Genomic DNA, 18,844 nt, shown 5'->3' on the forward strand with positions numbered 1-18,844 from the left:
CACGCTCGAGTTCCCCAGGCGTGTGGAGCGGCACTCGTGCGTGTTATTAACCTTCAGACATGATCAATCACGAAGATTTCTTCTCCCTTCCTCAAGGGAGGTGGGGGGGGGGGTGAGGCTCAGAGAAAGAGAGATGGGGTCCCTTTCCCCTGGTGGTACCAGGTAGCTGTGTTCGAAGGTGGTGGTTTGAGGATGCCTCTAAGGGGGTGAAGAGGCTGGAGTGAGGAAACTCCATGGTCTGGGTGGTCCCCTTGTCTCTGTCTGTTTTGCCTTTACAGCAACCCTGACTCAGTAGAGTGCCCCCCCCCCAGGACACCACCCATAGAAAGCCCTGTGGAGGGTCGTGGATCCTGGGCAATCACAAGAAAGGGATTAAGGTGATGCTGGCCTCTTCTTAATCACCGCTCATTTCTTAGCTCCAGCTGACCAGCATCAGCAAAGACACTGGTCTTCTCCAAGAGACGAGAGGGGGGCGGGGGGGGGGCGCAAAGAGGAGAAGCACCCAGTGAAACCGAATTCGTAGGAATTATCTTTTTCCCTGCTCTCACCCAACATTGCCTATCTCAAAAATTAAAAAAAAAAAAATAATAGAGCGTGCTGATTACGTTCTGGATTACTCATAGGACTTCGTTTCCCCACTTCTGATCGAAAACCCGTGAGCTGGATTTATGATCGCCCTGTAAAGCCCCGGAGGCGGTCAGACACCTGCAAAGGAGCCCCAGGGCTCCGCGGACGAGCTGCCCCCGTGAGCAGAGGCCTCGTGATTCCCCCCGCCGAGCGGGTCCCCGCCTCCCTACTCCGCCCCCGCCTCCCCCAAGCCCAGCGGCCGCCTCTCCGGATCTCTGTCTTCTCCAGGCTCTCGCGTGCCGGACTAGCGACCGTGCAAGCAAGGAAGCAGCCCCGGGGTGACACCCGGCACGTACTCCTGTGGCTGAGCCGAGACAAGCCGGGGACGCTTCGCCGAGGAGCCGCGGGAGGGTCCAGCTCGCCATCGCCCAACCGAGGTGGGTAAACACGGGATCGCCGGGACTTGCCAGCGCCCAGCCTTGGTTATTCAACCCGGTCCTCCCAGCCTGCGGCTTCTTGTCAAGCCCTATCCCACCCCACCCCGAGCGGGCGCCTGTCGCCCACCTTCCACAGCCTAGTGCTTCCCGCCAGTCCAGTCGCAGCTGTCTTTTGGCGCCCCCCGACATCCCCCCGGCCCTCCTCACTCCTGCGATCAGTATCAGTGGTTTCTTCCGGAGGACACACGGGAGCCGAAGTGACACCAGAGCCATTTTCCCTTTGCGCTTCGGGGATCGGAGCTCGCGGCTCTCGGATCCGCGCCTGGGTAGCCGCGGCGGAAGGTGCGAGGAGCGATAACCTGTTACTTCCCCAGCACCCGCGTTCCACCGCCGCCCGCCGAGCTTCGAGAGCGCGCGCGCGGGGACAGATGCCCAGCCCGGGGGACGACGTGCAAGCGGCGGCTGGTGGGCTGCGCTCTGCGGGGTCTTAGATGTACCCAGATTAGCGCTCGTTCTCTCTCTCTCTCTCTCTCTCTCTCTCTCTCTCTCTCTCTCTCTCTCTCTCTCTCTCTCTCTCCTCTTCCCTCTCTCCTTTCTCTCCCTCTCTCCCTCTCTTGACCGCAAGCAAGCACCAAGTAGGGGCGCCGAGCACTCAGCTCTATCCGAGGTCTCTAGCGCCCTGGGCGCAAGTTCGCCTCCTAGGTGATGTTCTCCTTTCTACCCTCCGCCACCTTCCCTGGCTCAGTGAAACGAACTCTGGGGACTAGGAAGAGTAGAAACAGGGAATCTGGGACTCAGCCTTGCCCTAGGCTTCGATAGCTAGAAACGAGGTGGGACAAGAGGCCGACCGGCAAGGTTCCGACCCGCTGCCTTTTGGCTGTCTGGAGTGCAAGGTGACTGGTTCCTAGTGGGTCAAGTCCTAGGGGGGGAAAATGAAAAAAAAAAAAGAATCCCTTTTCCCTCTCACCTTGTCTCACCCAAGTCCCTGTCCCTGGCGCTGCGAGCTTCCTTCTTTCCAAGGAATTAGCCAGACACAACAACGGGAACCAGACACCGAACCAGACGTACCCGCCCTGCGCGCCCTCCCCTTGTCTGCGGGTCGCCAAGCTGCTGGGAGCCCAATGGGGTTTGGCTTGGCTTGGCTGGAATTCACTCGAAGAGTGCTCCTAGCCTTGTCCCCACCCCATCCCCTGCGTCCTGCACTCGCCTCGGGAGCCCCTTAGCTCTCTGGGGTCACCCGGTTGAGCCTCCAGACTTGAGAGTCGCTCTGGGCTACTGTGCCTGCGCCCCAGTCTCGGAGCGAGCGAGCGAGCGCCTCCCCACCCCCTCCCACCAACGGCGCACCCGGACCTAGCCAGCTCACTGCCCTTGGTCTCCCTTCTGTCTCCGAGACTTCGGTGACCCCGGCCGCTGGACCCAGAAGCTCTGCCCAGCACAGCTCTCCCTTCTGTTTGCAGCCTGTTCCTGCGCCCAACCCGCAGGGGACCCTTGAACAGTAGAGACCCCGGGACCACCGAGCTGATGGCATCTTCCACTCCTTCGTCTGCAACCTCCTCGAACGCGGGAGCGGATCCTAATACTACCAACCTGCGCCCTACAAGTAGGTCCTGCCCTAGTTTCCTATTAAATGGACTGCAGCGAGGGTGGGGGCGCTGGGACCGCGGGAGGCTGCGAAAGGAGAGGGTGGAAATGATGGAGGCTGGGAAACAAACGGGGCCCTATCCCAGGTTCCTGCTTAGAGGTCATTTGGCTGCCAGGGACACGAGGTTACCGAAGAGCGAGGACTTCACAGGGGCCCGGAGGGATAGATCCTTAGGGTCTCAGCGGCGGGTAGCGGCGCGCAAGGCGTGGTGGTGGTGTTTTTTGTCTGCTGGGACAACAGGGGTCAGAACAGGGGGCCGGTGTGAGGAACCCGGAGTCCCAGAGAGAACAGTTTTTTTTTTTTTTTGCTGTAGCTTTGAGCTAAGACCTGACCTCTTCCTCTCCTCTCCCTTCCCCCGCCCCCAGCGCTGTACTCACAGTCCATAATCAGGGGAAATTTCGACGTTAATTGCAGCTTTTAGAAAACTCAGGGTCCCTAATTGCTCCAAATTTGTGTCTAGCTATTGACGAGTGAGGGCGAAGCCAGGGGCGTGAAAGGTGCACAAAACTGCCTGAGATTCAATTAATTACATCTTAGAGACAAAAAGGGCGAGGGGAGGGGTATTAGGCATCAGCCGGAGTGGCAAGACGTTGGGGGCTAACTGGGAGGAGAAATGGCGTGCCAAGCTGGGAGGCAAAAGCACCCCTATGCTTTCTCCTGCTGGAGAGACCTGTCAGCAGGTGACAAGTCTTGGAGAGATCAGGGAAAGGAGATAAAGGGGCATTTATGCTTCCTCACTCAATCTGTCTCTGAATCAGACTGACTTCCTGACTCCATATAGAGGAGCGGGGACGCGAGATTTGCTTGTCTTTTTTCCATATTGGGGTGAAGTCTTTCCCCACCCCTCTCCCACAAATCTATCAGCTCCAGACAGCTCTGGCCCCGGAATCTCTACAGGGGAGGAGCTGAGGGAGGTCGGTGTGGTCGAGAGTGCGTATTGCTGCGTTTTTTTTAAGCCTGTGAAAACAATTGTTCCCGTCCACGCAAGCGGCAAGCAGAAAGGCAGGAAAGCCCCCCTTCATTCAGTCTCTTGGTGCAGACTCTGGGGCAGGAGGCCCTAATTCCTCAGGCCACTTTGCAGTCCCCTCAGCAGCCCCCTCTTCCTGCACGCAGGCAGGCTACAATTGCACACACAACAAAGCGGGGCTCCGGAGAATCGTCAGCGCCGGCCGGCGGCACGTGAGCCAGGCGTTGGCGGCGTTGGGAGCCAGCGGTGGGAGCTGGCCTGGCAGAAATCGAGGCCTGCGCCCCTTTTGTCTGTTGACCGGGCCTGCATAGATTGCTTTTCCAGTCCTCCCCACGTCTTACTCCAGTTCTTATCCCCACAGCGCGCGCGCTTTCATTCCCTCTCCTGCAGGGCTGGGGGCAACCCTCCACACTAGGCACCCCTACCTGTATCCTGCATCCCCGCCAGATCGCCCTAGTCCTCAACTGTCCAGCCTCAGCAAAGGCGAGGCTATGGTCTGAGTCCACATGCGGCTTGGCGCCTCCAGAAACTACCTACAAGGAGGCCAGAGATCTAAGGACCCCCGCCGGGGAGAATGCCCTTCTCTAGGAACACCTAACCTTAACCGGGGAGCCCGGGAGCGCCGACCCCACGCCCGGTCCACTTTTTCGCCCTCCCCGGAAGACACACCCCCAGCTTGCTGTGGGTCTTAGCCTCTGCTGGACCCTCTGGAAGGCGTCCGTTCCGCTCTGTTACACACCTTCCACACCTGGTTCCAGCAGGCAGGAGCCCTCCCGCCTATCAGAAAAGGTGTTCCCAACTCCTGCCGCAACAAAGGGGCTCTCACCTACCTCTCTTCCTTCCTGTTTTCCTGTTTTTAATAACGCCTAACTTGAAGGGGGGAAAAAAATAAACAAACTGGATGTTTCTGAACGTCACCCTTAGGCCAAGTGACCTTGGGAAACTCTAACCTCTCTGACCTGAAATGTTTTTGTCACCCGAGTCTTAGACCCACACTCCTGAGGGTTTCGTGGGATGTTTTGATGGTTCGATGAGACGGGCGGGCGTTTGAAGAGAAAGCACAGATACGCGGAGGAAGTAGGGCTCCATGCTCCGGGTACTATTATGAGGGTTTTGCCAGTTGCACCGATTTCCTGTCTGTCAGTGGGATTCCATCTGTGACATACTGTCTCACGACGTCAGGCCGATTCTTCTCCCCTCTGGGGCTCTGCTGTGCCTGGGGTTTAATGGATGTCACTCCGCTTATCACAGCCAACACTCGTGCGCCGCTGGAGGAGTGGGCCCGGGTGGGGTGGGGGATGGGGAGGGGATTTCTCCTTGGGCCCAGCCTACACCAAGGCTTCTGGGGCCGGAGGCTGCCTCTTCGCATTCTTTGCAGGGAGTTAACACCTGAGCGCCTTGAGAATGGCGCGGTTCAGACCCGGAGGAGAGGTGCACGCCTGCTCCAGACTCCGGGAGTCGGAAGGAAGGGTTAATGAGGGGCAGGTTGTGAAGGGGGTTCGGGGTGGGCCGAGGACGGGGCGACTGGCGCTCCATTGTCTTCTCTACTCCTCAGTCTGACTGGGGCAGCCGTGCGCGTCCGATCATCTAGTCAAATACTATTTTTCACCCAATTAATTCCTGAACTCTTCCGCGACCCCATTTCATGCCAGTTTATTTTAAGCTGCCACTCGGCTGGAGACCCGCCAAGAAATTATGAGACGTTTGGGTCCCAGATGCCTCTATGTTCCCTGTCTGAGCTGCTGTGTGGTCCCCTTCAAGTCGGAGGACTGAGTCCCGGGGTTGGGCCGGGCGGGTGGGTGCTGAGCCACACAAGCGCCAGGGTCATCTCTGTGTGTGTGTGTGTGTGTGTGTGTGTGTATGTGTGTATGTGTGTGTGTGTGTGTGTGTGTGTAGCATCTGCCCTGGTGGAGACGCTTGTGGGTGGGGTCCATGGCTGTGAGCCTCACTTCTCCAAAACACAGTTCAGTACCTGAAGGCAGCAGCAGGCAGGAAGTCTGATGAGAGCCGGGAGCTCTGTCTGTGAACCAAAGATATAGGTAGCTGCTTGTTCTTCCAAAACAGAGCTTTTCGTGAGTTGCGCTGGAGAGGACCTCCACAGCCCTCGTCAAAACCATTGCTCTCTACCCAGTTCTCTCCGGCCTGCACCTCGCTAATTTCTTTTCCCTGTCTCTGCCCCTAGCATATGATACTTGGTGTGGCGTAGCCCATGGATGCACCAGAAAACTGGGCCTGAAGATCTGTGGTAAGTGAACAGGCTCTTGGGGGAGGGGGGTCTCCTCAGAGTGGAGCGACAAATGTACCAGTGGGTTTGTAGGAGTGTCTGGCCGGAGGGGGACTCTGGCCCTTGGACCTGGTGTTCTGACTGCTTTACAGTCCCAGCACCCAGTGGAGGCGGTCCTTTGGAGGCCCCGGGCCTGGGCGCGGGAGGTCTTTTCTTTTGGAGACCCAGTAACCAGAAAATGCTCAGATACGGGGGGGACTCATTTCACCCAATAAGGCCTTGGAAGAGAGGATACAGCACCCCCAAGCGGCAGCCAGGCTGTCCTCGCCGGCTGTGGGCTGCTTGGACTATTCTGCCCCCGAGTCTGTAAAAATTGCATAAGAATTGCCAACTGGTCTGATTTTCCGGGCAAGCAAACCAAAGGCGCAATGTTTATCAAGGCCGCTACTGACCCTCCGTGGTTGCCCAGTCCATCCTCTGTCCCCAGTTGAAAGTGACCACCCCACCCCCCCCAGCTTGAGGGCTTTGCACCGACTTGTCACCGTGATTCAAATTTCGTTCCTGAGGCTTCAGGGGCCCAAGAAAGGCACAGGATTGCTTGCAGCCCTGGGTGGCCTGTCTAGGGGAAGTGCGGGCAGCGTGGGCCTGACGGTTTGCCCTGCAGGTCTTCGACGGCCGCAGAAAGAAAGGAAGAGGAGGGGGGCAGGTGTGGGAGGGGAGCTGCAGGGAAGGAGAGAGGTCGCTGGGGGGTGGGGGTGGGGGGCGGTTGTCTGGCACGATTTGCCAGCAGGGAAGGAAAACAGATCTGAGTGGGGGAGAGGAAAAGGAACGAGAGGGTCTGAAATGAAAACGCCCAAGGGTTGTAATTTTTTTTTTTTTAAAGAAGAAAAAAAAACAAAAAAACGAGATTTGTTCGAAGGGACACAGCTGAGTGGCCCGGGCTGAACAATGAGGAGTTGCCTTCCTGACTACATTTCACTGTCTAAATTCTCTAGCCTTATCGGACCAGAAAATACGGGTGTCCCCGGGCAGGGGGTGGAGAGGCGGGGGAAGATTAACGAGGGGCTTATTAAAGAGCCATCCGTCAGCTGCTGCGCGCGAGATAGCAGCCGAGCGTCTCCGCCCCCCAACCTAGGGAGCTCAGGGACCCCGAGGGGAGTGGGTGCTGTCGAGGCCCGACCCTCCCGCCTCTCCAGCTCCTCCTCCCTATGGGGAAGAGTGGTTATTTAGGGCCTTTGGAAATCGGCGACCTTCCACGTTTGGCCGCGCATCGTCCTCCTTGCATCTCTGGGGTGAAAACGAGCTCAGCTGAAAACGAGACCTAGCGCCTATGTAGGAAAAGTCCAGCCCTGCGGCCATAGGACCCGGCGGTTCGGAGATGAGACCCAGTCCCCTGCACGCGAAACTGGTGGGCAACACCAGAAGCGGTCTCTACGCTGGGGCAGTCAACAGCCCAGAGCTTTGTTCTATTAATAGACCCTTCCCACTCCCACCCAGCCATTCCTGGCTTAATGGCCCGTTTCCCGCCTGGTCCCTTTTGGCGCGGTGGCTCTAGCCTTCTGCTGCCGTCACTGGCAACCTGGAGGCAAGCAGAACGGAAAAGACCCCTTGGGTCTGCCTGGGCCGCTCGTAGGGACAGGTTCCAGGTGAAGCCACTTTTTGTCTTAGGCCCCCGGCCTGTGGGAGCTACGGTGTGAAGGCATGGTCTCTACCCTCCCACCTCCTGATCTTGCTACTGGTCCTTGGAAGACGAGGTCCAAATGCTCCTGTTGGAGACAGACCTGATGTCCTGAAAGGGAAAGAGGCCAGGATAAAGTTGGGGCTTGACTGAGACCAGAGTCCAGGCTCTAAGTTGTTATTCTTGTCTCCTCTCATGCCACCAAGGAGAGGTTTGGGGCATGGCGGTGGGGACTGTCATCCTTAAAGAGATTCCTCTCTGTGTACACACACACACACACACACACACACACACACACACACACACACTTTGGGAGAAGTTGCAGCCTGAGAGACAGGAGGGCGCAGAGGACAGTGCTGTGGGAAAATCACCCTTTACCAAAATGCTGTGCCTTTGGAGTCCTCAGGGCTTCCCACCAGGCCTGACACTGAGAGAACACAAAAACAGTGTAAGGATTCAATTCGTTCACTGACTTCGGGTCAACTCCTTGCATTTTAAGCCAGCGGAAGTAGAGTGCACTCGTCAGCTAGTGCTGACCCCGAATCCACAGCCCCCACTCCAGCCCGTTCCCAAACTCCCTTCATCCCACACCTTTTTTCGCACCTGGAGGTTTGCACCCTCTTGACCTAACATCAACAAGATTGGCTTGACAGCCAAAGATCTAATAGTCTCTTTGTACCTTCAAATCCATCACCCTGGATGGCCCCCTCAGCGGCTGCATGCTTTGCTAAGATTCAGCTCTCACCCACCCCACCCCCACCCCGACCCCACCCCTCCTCCTTACTCCAGGGAAGGAAGCTGCAAGGCTGGTCACAGTGTCCCTAGTATTACCCTCAGCTCTAGAGGCAGAACCCCCGGGAGAGTAATCAGATGGAAGAAACCCAAGGTCCTACCAAGAGCGAGAGGGTGGCTGCAGGCCTGGTGGGGTGACCTAGATAGACTCCGTGGCAAGCAAGCCTAAGCTCCAGCTCTGCCCGTTCCCAGTGCGCCCTTCGGCTTCCATCACTTGTCTCTGGAGAGGTCCAAAGCTTACTGCCTAGACAGTCCCTCCACCCATGTTTTAAGTTTTTAACCAATAGCCTGTTTCAAAGAGATACCTCCAGCACCCCATATCTCTGGTTTCTTGTGAACACTGTAGGAGATCTGTTAAGATGCCGTGTGCCCAGAAAAATCAAAAAGGAGCTCCTTTCCCCAAGTGGCTTGGTGCTGGGTTTCAGCATCCCCTGTGCCGGTGACCATGTGTCTTTATGCAACAGCCAGCTTGGAGTTTCCCATGCAAGCAACCATCTGGAGCCTGGTGCTTTCTGTTTCTACACAGCTCACTGGGGCCCTGGCCATTGAGTTGGGCGATAAGAATGCAGAACACCCACCAGGCCAGAGGGGAAAGTCCTCTCAGGATGCTGCTCATCTTCAGTTGAGGGTGGGTGGACGGCCATCTATGACTTGAACCAATACAGGCTGCAAGCTCTCTCCCCTTCACCAGCTACTCACAGGCCAGCACTCTGTGGTGACTGGGGAACAGAGCAAGAGAGAATATAGGGTGCTTCTGGAAGTTTCGGGGACCCCTAGCCAGGACCTCTTGTTAGATCATTGTTAAAGCATTCACCTCAGTATCGTCCTCCACTTAATTTCATCCTCCCTCTTATATCATCCTCCACCACACCATTCCTGGAGAAGCAAGTAGATCCTCGCAGAGCCTCTCTGAGCCAAGAGGAGCTTGAACCAGATGATAGAGACTACAGAGTGGGTCTCAGACAGGCAGGACCACCCTTCATTGAGCCACATGGATTTGGTTTCTTGAGCCAGACATACTCTATAACCGTTGTTCTTGACAACGGGAAACAATGCCATTCTCCAGGCCCCTACAGCCCTCTAGTGAATGAGTGCTGCCTCCTGGCTCTAGACTCTTGATTATGTCTCAAGGATCTTGGTTTCTACAAAGACAGCTTTGAGAGCAGGGCACAGTGCTAGATCCAGGGTGGGGGGACATGCTCCAAGTTGGTAGGCGCTCCAGTCTGTTGGGTTCAACCCTGCTTCCTGGAGTGCTGCTGGGGGTATTTGCACTGTGTACCATGGGTGGGTGAGTTTTCTTCTCCTTCTTAGGGGAAGTGATGGGATGCTGTGAACCCCAGCCTGAGTTCAGAGTTCATTTCAGTATGCTTCTTGGACAGCGTCCTGTCGGTACTGTAACAGAGGGGGCAGCTGCCAGACTGAAGCTTCTGGAGGATGGGAGCTTGGTCTCACGTCATCTGTCTCATTCCAAATAAATAACAAGCTGCTCTTCTACAAGCAGTCCATAAGTACTTAGAGTTAGCTAAGCCTTTGTCAAGGCTGGAAGACGTTCAGGCTTTCTTGTCTTGTCTCTAATACTTTTATCAGTGGAGGCCGGTGCTTCAGGAAAGGCTGAACTGCATATTTGAGTCAAAAGTATTATACCTATATTTACCTGCTGCCAGAAAATGACATCTTCCTTAACTTCCAGGACCTTATCTTTCCTCCCTCTGCTGCCCTCACCCTCCTCCCTCTGCTGCCCTCACCCTCCTCCCTCTGCTGTCCTCACCCTCCTCCCTCTGCTGCCCTCACCCTCCTCCCTCTGCTGCTCCAATCAGCTCCCTCTGCTGCCTCACCCTCCTCCCTCTGCTGCCCTCACCCTCCTCCCTCTGCTGCCCTCACCCTCCTCCCTCTGCTGCTCTCACCCTCCTCCCTCTGCTGCCCTCACCCTCCTCCCTCTGCTGCTCTCACCCTCCTCCCTCTGCTACCCTCCTCCTCCTCCCTCTGCTGCTCTCACCCTTCTCCCTCTGCTGCCCTCACCCTCCTCCCTCTGCTACCCTCCTCCTCCTCCCTCTGCTGCTCTCACCCTCCTCCCTCTGCTGCCCTCACCCTCCTCCCTCTGCTGCCCTCACCCTCCTCCCTCTGCTGCTCTCACCCTCCTCCCTCTGCTGTCCTCACCCTCCTCCCTCTGCTGCCCTCACCCTCCTCCCTCTGCTGCTCCAATCAGCTCCCTCTGCTGCCCTCACCCTCCTCCCTCTGCTGCCCTCACCCTCCTCCCTCTGCTGCTCTCACCCTCCTCCCTCTGCTGCCCTCACCCTCCTTCCTCTGCTGCCCTCACCCTCCTCCCTCTGCTGCTCTCACCCTCCTCCCTCTGCTGCCCTCACCCTCCTCCCTCTGCTGCTCTCACCCTCCTCCCTCTGCTGCCCTCACCCTCCTTCCTCTGCTGCCCTCACCCTCCTCCCTCTGCTGCTCTCACCCTCCTCCCTCTGCTGCCCTCACCCTCCTTCCTCTGCTGCCCTCACCCTCCTCCCTCTGCTGCTCTCACCCTCCTCCCTCTGCTACCCTCACCCTCCTCCCTCTGCTGCTCTCACCCTCCTCCCTCTGCTGCCCTCACCCTCCTCCCTCTGCTGCTCTCACCCTCCTCCCTCTGCTACCCTCCTCCTCCTCCCTCTGCTGCTCTCACCCTTCTCCCTCTGCTGCCCTCACCCTCCTCCCTCTGCTACCCTCCTCCTCCTCCCTCTGCTGCTCTCACCCTCCTCCCTCTGCTGCCCTCACCCTCCTCCCTCTGCTGCCCTCACCCTCCTCCCTCTGCTGCTCTCACCCTCCTCCCTCTGCTGTCCTCACCCTCCTCCCTCTGCTGCCCTCACCCTCCTCCCTCTGCTGCTCCAATCAGCTCCCTCTGCTGCCCTCACCCTCCCCCCTCCCTCTGCTGCCCTCACCCTCCTCCCTCTGCTGCCCTCACCCTCCTCCCTCTGCTGCCCCCGCCCTCCTCCCTCTGCTGTCCTCACCCTCCTCCCTCTGCTGCCCTCGCCCTCCTCCCTCTGCTGTCCTCACCCTCCTCCCTCTGCTGCCCTCAACCTCCTCCCTCTGCTGCCCTCACCCTCCTCCCTCTGCTGCCCTCACCCTCCTCCCTCTGCTGCCCTCAACCTCCTCCTTCTACTGTCCCCGCCCTCCTCCCTCTGCTGTCCTCACCCTCCTCCCTCTGCTGCCTTCACCCTCCTCCCTCTACTGCTCCAACCAGCTCCCTCTGCTGCCCTCACCCTCCTCCCTCTGCTGCCCTCACCCTCCTCCCTCTGCTGCCCTCACCCTCCTCCCTCTGCTGCTCTCACCCTCCTCCCTCTGCTGCCCTCACCCTCCTCCCTCTGCTGTCCTCACCCTCCTCCCTCTGCTGCCCTCACCCTCCTTCCTCTGCTGCCCTCACCCTCCTCCCTCTGCTGCTCTCACCCTCCTCCCTCTGCTGCCCTCACCCTCCTCCCTCTGCTGTCCTCACCCTCCTCCCTCTGCTGTCCTCACCCTCCTCCCTCTGCTGTCCTCACCCTCCTCCTCCCTCTGCTGCTCTCACCCTCCTCCCTCTGCTGCTCTCACCCTTCTCCCTCTGCTACCCTCCTCCTCCTCCCTCTGCTGTCCTCACCCTCCTCCCTCTGCTGCCCTCACCCTCCTCCCTCTGCTGCCCTCACCCTCCTCCCTCTGCTGCTCTCACCCTTCTCCCTCTGCTGCCCTCACCCTCCTCCCTCTGCTACCCTCCTCCTCCTCCCTCTGCTGCTCTCACCCTCCTCCCTCTGCTGCTCTCACCCTCCTCCCTCTGCTGTCCTCACCTTCCTCCCTCTGCTGTCCTCACCCTCTTCCCTCTGCTGTCCTCACCCTCCTCCCTCTGCTGCCCTCACCCTCCTCCCTCTGCTGCCCTTGCCCTCATCCCTCCACTGTCCTCTCCCTTCCGTCTTCTGTTGCTCTTCACCCTGCTCCCTCAGCTGTCATCCCACTGGTTCCACAGCCCACACACCCAATGTGGTCAGCATCCTCTCTGGGTCTCTTCCTTCCAAACCCCATCCTGGGGCGGGTTACTGGAGTGGAAGCTGTCCTTTCAACTTAATTCAGTTTGTTGTCACGTTCAGAGAGGAGATGGGGCTCACTTGCTGTTCTTCTCTCTTGCATGACTGGGTCGGTGCCACTGATGCCACTTGACACAGCCCCTCCCCGCCTGAAGGCAAGCGGTGCAGAGTCACTGATATAAGCCACAGACACCCAGTGGCTTCTCTTCTCAGCAAAAGCGAGAGCCCTGCTCGGAGGGTCAGCGGGGTCAGGCAGCCGGCCTTTGGTAGCTGGGTAGTTCCTAATCTCTCTGACCTACCTTCTTGTACTTTAGGCTTCTTGCAAAGGACCAATAGCCTGGAAGAGAAGAGTCGCCTTGTGAGCGCCTTCAGGGAGAGGCAGTCCTCCAAGAACCAGCTTTCCTGTGAAAACAGTGACCAGGGGGCCCGCTTCAGGCGCACAGAGACCGACTTCTCCAACCTGTTTGCTCAAGGTGGTCCCTCCACAGCCCCACACAGTTGTGCCTCATTTGAGTGTCTTGACTTTCCCACCTGAAATTTTACTTCTTTCACTTAGAAACACCATTACTCTATGAACCTCACAAAACCAATTTTCTGACCTTTGTGTGTGGAACAGACTCCCTCCTTCCCTATTGCCCAGGTCCCTGCTGTTTTGAAAGGTAGGTGAGGGAAGTCTGTAAACCATTAAGTTCTAAAGACACTCCCAGAGACAAATAAGGACTTACAGAATCTCAGAACCTAAAGGAATCTTACCATCAGAAAATTGAATGATTCTCTTAAGAGCATTTATCCTCCAAGATTACCGACTGCCAAACACTCAACCCGCTCTGTGGGAAGCTGTATATCTGGGCCTCATGACCAAAGACGGGAGACTCATTTTCCCTTCAAAGGTCTTTTGTTAGCTCCTGCTGGCTCTGCAATGCAGGCCTTGAGAGGTGCTTTACCAGGTCCTCCTCAGAAGCCCATAGGTACTCTTTCCTTCTCTCAGCTCCCACAGAACCACAGAAGCCACAGCTTCATTAAACCTCTTGAGACAGCCATGCTGTGGATGGCTACACAACCTACCCTTGTGCTATCCTGGAAACTTCACTCAGGGGCCCCAACAGCTCTTCCTTTTCCTGCTCACCCCTCTTTCTAACTCTGCTCTGTAGAGCTGAGAGCCCAAGTCATCTCCAGATACCTAAAAAAATATCTAGTCCCCAAAGGATGAAGTCAACAGAAAGACAATGGTCCCCTCCGTCACCTTCTAGAGCCCATATTCACGGCAGCCCCACCTTCTACTACCCACAGATCAAGCAAATCATTAATACAAGCCAGATGCACAGGGACACCTGGTCCCTGGGAGGCTAACAGCAGTACTTTACATCGTGTTCCTCCCAGGTGTCCATTCAGCAGATGGACAGCTGCCAGGGTCAGCCGCTCAAGGTTTCTCTAAGCACGCCACTCCTCCCCCATATGAGCGACCCTGATTATCCGGAAGTGTGCAGAGCGCTCGGAATGCACCAAATGTTGTTGTGTGGGCAGAAGAGCATCCTTCTGGGGACTGGGTATCCAAAGATCGGTGCAGATCCATGTCCTGGAAAGCAACTGAGCCCCTCTAGAGGCTGACCCGGGAAAGACAGGTGTGAGGTAGGTGGTAATCCCTCGCTGGCTTCCCTTCTCCCCCTAGATCTGCTTCCAGCTAAGAATGGGGAGGAGCAAACTGTGCAGTTCCTGCTGGAGGTGGTGGACATACTCCTCAACTACGTCCGCAAGACTTTCGACCGCTCCACCAAGGTGCTGGACTTCCACCACCCACACCAGTTGCTGGAAGGCATGGAGGGCTTTAATTTGGAGCTGTCCGATCACCCAGAGTCTCTGGAGCAGATCCTGGTTGACTGCAGAGACACCCTAAAGTACGGGGTTCGTACAGGTAAGCGGAAGGACGGGTTGACCATTCATCTCGCCAAGCTGGTCAGGAGCACAGCCAGATCATGTTGAAGAGGCCCTGTCCTGGTGAGGGAGGACTCCAGGCGCTCAGTGACCACAAGGTCATCCTGAGCCACAGTGGATGCAGCAGCAGCCCTGGCAAAAGCTCATCCTTTCTTTTAAAACTAAAAAACGGTACAGCTATATAGTAATAGGTCATTTTATTGTTCGTTTGTTTGTTTTTGTTTAAGGCTGTTCATAACCTAAAAAGAACTTTTTTTCTCAGGTCTACCTCATTCTGGGGACTCCTACCTCCCTTACCTGTCACTTGCACTGGGGAACTGGCCGTTTTCCCTCTCTTTTGGTGTCAGTTTCTTTCTCAGGGTTGTTGTGACAAACTGTCGAAAACAATGAGGATTTATTCTTTCACAGTTTTAGAGGCTGAGCCTTCAAAATCAAGGTGTCAGCAGAGCCATGCTTCCTTTGAAGGCTCTCAGAAAAGACGCCTCACTGTGGCCTCTGCCTCCCTCCACAAGGCCTCTCCCCTGTGGGTGTTTGTCATGGTTTCTCTTCACAAAAGGACACCCCCGCCTTTGGGTTAAGAACCACCCCAATGCAGAGTGGCCTGTCTAATTTGTTTGCACCTGCAAAAATCCTATTGCCAAGTAGAGTCATAGTCACAGGAACAAGGGATGGGGCCTTGAATTCATCTTTTTGAGGAATACAGTTCAATCCAGAACACCCAAAAGAACATCCACCCTTTCTCTCCCTCCCTCCTGCCCTCCCTCCCTCTCCCTCTCTCCCCCACTTATTCCAAATGAGTCACCAAGTCCTATTTCGTACTTAGAGATTGTCCTTTCGCCCTCTTCCCCTTTCCTAAGTCCTCTCTAATCAGCAGACCTGGCTCAAGTGGTTACTTCTCAATCACCCCAAGTTCAAAGATGCTTTAAACCTCTGCATGAGCTGTTTCTTAGCAGTGACATAAAGAACAGTTTCTCTGCCTGGCCACTCTCTTCCTCTCCCAGCCTGGCTCTACTGGGACCTTAGGCAGACCGGTCTTCGGGGATTTGGGGTCCTGGGCACCAGTTGCCATCACAGGGGGAAGCCTTGAGGTGAGGAATGGCACGATATTACGCTTTCTGCTTCTTTCTCTCTCTACCTTTATTTCTCCTCATCTAAACCCATAGAAGATAGGTTGAAGGTCAAGATCAGAGAGGTCAAGATCAAGATGAAGCTGAGTAAGATGTCGGAAACAAACTGTGCTAATGAACTAATGAGGCTAATCAGAGAAGCTGTTTAAATAAGGAATTCCAAGCAGCTTTTGAGGCCAGCCAACCCCACTGGCCTGAGTATAGTCTCATTTTATAATTTCTGGATAGACCGGACTCAATCCCATGCACCAAGTCTGTGTTGTTTTTGAAGAAAGCACTTCTCAGTTCAGCTCCCCTAGCATCCCCTTGGTCTGACGGCTAGCTCACTCCTGAGGAGAAGTGCTGTTCCACTGGCTGAGAGGGGAATCAGAATTCCCTGTTTCAGCTTGACTTGCTGTGGCCAGTACTTGTGGCTCATCAGTTTGCTCTAGACACTTTCTTCGTGTTAGGGAATCATCTATCCATCTACCTATCTGTTATCTATCCATCCACTAAGGCCCAAAATATCTCCCAAAGAAAACACAGAATTGTGTCATGATAGCATCTCACCCCTGTGGTCAGAGAAAGCATATCATTAGCTCATTGCATATCATTAGCTCACTGTATGAATCCACTGAGATGTTTAGTCTGCGGCCATGCACTTCTGATTGGCACAGCAGCTTCCAGAGGCAGACATTTGCATTTAGGGAGTACATAATCTTCCACACCGCGTGGAACTTTCTGCTGCCCTTCACGGGGTTGGCACTGGTTAAAGGACACCATTGCCGCTGTATCAATAGCTCCTGGTTGCTGGCCTATAACTTTGAGTGTACCTTCAAATGATAGGCTAACCCCCAACACACGTGAAAAACATTCTGAAGGGTACTAGTGCCCAAATAATGAACTGGGTTTTAGAAATGAAGCATACTGCTCCAGGTACAGTCTGAGAAGGGATGCGGTGGCATCTAAACTGTTCTACGAATTAACAAAGGACCAGCACATGATTTTCGATGAACTGACGCAGGGACAGGCAGCCTTCAATCACAGCAGCCACTTATGGATTGCTGGCTGGTTCTTTTTTTAACTTCTCATTATGGAAATTTTGAACTTATACCAAAGTAGAATTGAATAATGAACCCCTGCACCCAACACCCAGCTTTAACTGTCCCCAGCTCCTGCCGACGTCACTTCACCCTGACCCCTTTTCGGCATTGGATGGAAGCAAGTCCCCAACAGAGTATTATTGCATCAGCACCTATCTGCACCTTCAAGAATTTCTTTTAAAAATCATGTCAGTGTTCCAGCTGCAAAAAAAAAAAACCCACTTAAGATCCTCAATGCTATGAAATATTCAATTGCTTCATGAATATAGAAGGGCTTTTGTTGTAGGTTGTTTCAGGTCTCTTGAATCAGGATCCAATTAGGTTCCCACATCCTATGCAATAGATTTCTTCCTTCATCTTTCTTCTTTGCAGTTTATTTGTTGGAAAACCTTACTTTAAAATGACTTTCTCTCCTTACTTGAAATTCATTCCTGCATTACTCAGGGTCCTGTCATAATTCAAATCAAAATCTGGGGTTGGACCTGGCGTGTGCTTATAAGCCAATACTTAAAAGGTAAAGTTAAGAAGACCCGGGTCTGAGGACTGGGCTATGTAACAAGACCTGTCTACACAGTAACAGACAGAGCAGGAGATGAGAAGGGAGGAACTCCTGTAAGAGAAGAAGGAACTGACTCTAAACGAGGCGGCTATTCGGTAGAAACTGTGAGAGGACCCTGGAGGCAGAGGCTGCAATCATCATCTGATTAAGGGTTTTGGGGGACCTTTGCAGCTTACCTCAGTGGACAGACTGTTTCACTTTGGGTCAGTCTCTGTCTTGTGTTCTCCCGCCATGCTGTGTGGCTTTGATGCCGTTGTCAAATACAGTGATTGAGTTCATTTCTAATCCAATACTAGCTCAGGATGAAAGAATTGTTTTCTAAAGTTTTCAAGTGAGCACCATATATACTTCAGTGGATTTCAACGGAAGTATTTCTTTAGAATGTTTTTATTATTTGACAATTTCATACATGTATACCATGTGTCTTAATTACAAGCACCCCAACTCCCCCCCACTCTCCCTGCCTCCCCTAAAAGTCTCACTCCTACCTTCAAGTTGTCTTTTTATTTATTTAATTTTATTTATTTTTATTTGTTTATTTTTTTCAAGACAGGGTTTCTCTGTGTAGTCTTTGCTGTCCTAGAACTCTCTCTGTAGAATCGGCTGGCCTCGAATTCACAGAAATCTGCCTGCCACTGCCTCCCCAAGTGCTAGGATTAAAGGTGTGTGCCACCACCGCCCAGCATCTATTTCTTTTTTTATAATCTGCTGAGTCCAATTAGTGTTGCCTGAATGTGCCCAGGTGTGGGGCCTTCCACCTGACTGCGGACACCTCCCAGCAGCGTGTTCCTGAAGAAAAATGACCCATCCTCTCCCAGGACATTGAGGGGAGAGCAGGATCTCGGGGAGGAGACTTAGACCAGGAACATTCAACCACTAGCTCTCTGACAGTTATTCACAGACAAGGCAGTTTCCACTGGAAACACAGCAGTCAGCAAATCTCCCTAACGCTGTCTTCTGTCACTCATATTCCCAGGATAGTCTTTTGTGGTGACTCCTTCATAACAGCTGAGCCAAGCCTGCTGATGTGGACTTGAGTTTTGGGGGAACATCAAGTTAGCAAAAATTTGGCAGTGGTCATATGTTTGCTGAGGGCAAAGCCAGTTGAGGCACACTCTGGGCTACATGGGACTTTTGAGTCACAGAATGTAAGTGTTTCTGTGCTCAGGAACTGAGTGAGGACCGATCTGCCTACTCACAGGGGGATGCTGGGTCAGCTCAGCTCTTCATCTGTTTAGCTCCATTCCTTCAATGGGCATCTAACTCTAGATGGGCAAAGAACAGTGAAGCTTGACATCACATTTGTCCCCGAGACCCAGAGAGTGGCGGGCGGGCAGTCTCTGTATCAGGTCTGACTTGAAACTCCCCTCCCCAGGCTTGATTTGATCCACAGAACTCTGAGGCCCACAGCCTCCTCTCCATTAGTCAATCTCAACATGGAACTTAAAATCCTTGGGATAGTGAATTAAAAGTTGCAATAGATATGAAAAGAATAAGAACTACCACATCCCTCAGTAGGTAGTTAAGGAAGGATCTTCGTTTGTAATCCAAGCTGGCCTTGAACTCACAATCCTCTTGCCTCTGACCCCCAAGTGCCGAGATCACCACACAGGGCGTTACTACATCCCTTCTCATAACTGAAGAAATAGGTGTGACAAAAGAGCTCAGCTGAAAGTCATCAAATAAGTGTTGGAAAGCACAGTTCATTTCATGAGTCTCAATTTTGGGGTGTATGTTTTTTGTTTTATTAATTTGTGTGTATGGGTATTTTGCCTGCATATAGTACAGTGTATACGCATGCCTGTGTAC

The 18,844-nt window shown here is 54.4% G+C and overlaps 1 protein-coding gene across 2 annotated transcripts in view; it reads left to right on the forward strand.

Moving 5' to 3' along the window:
* Positions 1-864: 864 nt before the first annotated feature.
* The window catches only part of Gad1 (glutamate decarboxylase 1), a 39,835-nt gene continuing 21,855 nt past the window's right edge, over positions 865-18,844 (forward strand). The window contains exons 1-4 of one of the 2 annotated variants that reach the window (XM_059260664.1): positions 2,466-2,604; positions 5,796-5,858; positions 12,650-12,808; positions 14,005-14,247. In XM_059260664.1, coding sequence (XP_059116647.1) covers positions 2,526-2,604; positions 5,796-5,858; positions 12,650-12,808; positions 14,005-14,247 — 544 coding nt within the window. In that variant the 5' untranslated portion in view covers positions 2,466-2,525. Of the gene's footprint in view, positions 1,005-2,461; positions 2,605-5,795; positions 5,867-12,649; positions 12,809-14,004; positions 14,248-18,844 lie in introns of those variants that run through there. The other variant, XM_059260663.1, reaches the window with a different exon arrangement.

This window comes from Peromyscus eremicus, chromosome 4, assembly GCF_949786415.1.
Source record: "Peromyscus eremicus chromosome 4, PerEre_H2_v1, whole genome shotgun sequence".
Classification (NCBI taxonomy): domain Eukaryota; kingdom Metazoa; phylum Chordata; class Mammalia; order Rodentia; family Cricetidae; genus Peromyscus; species Peromyscus eremicus.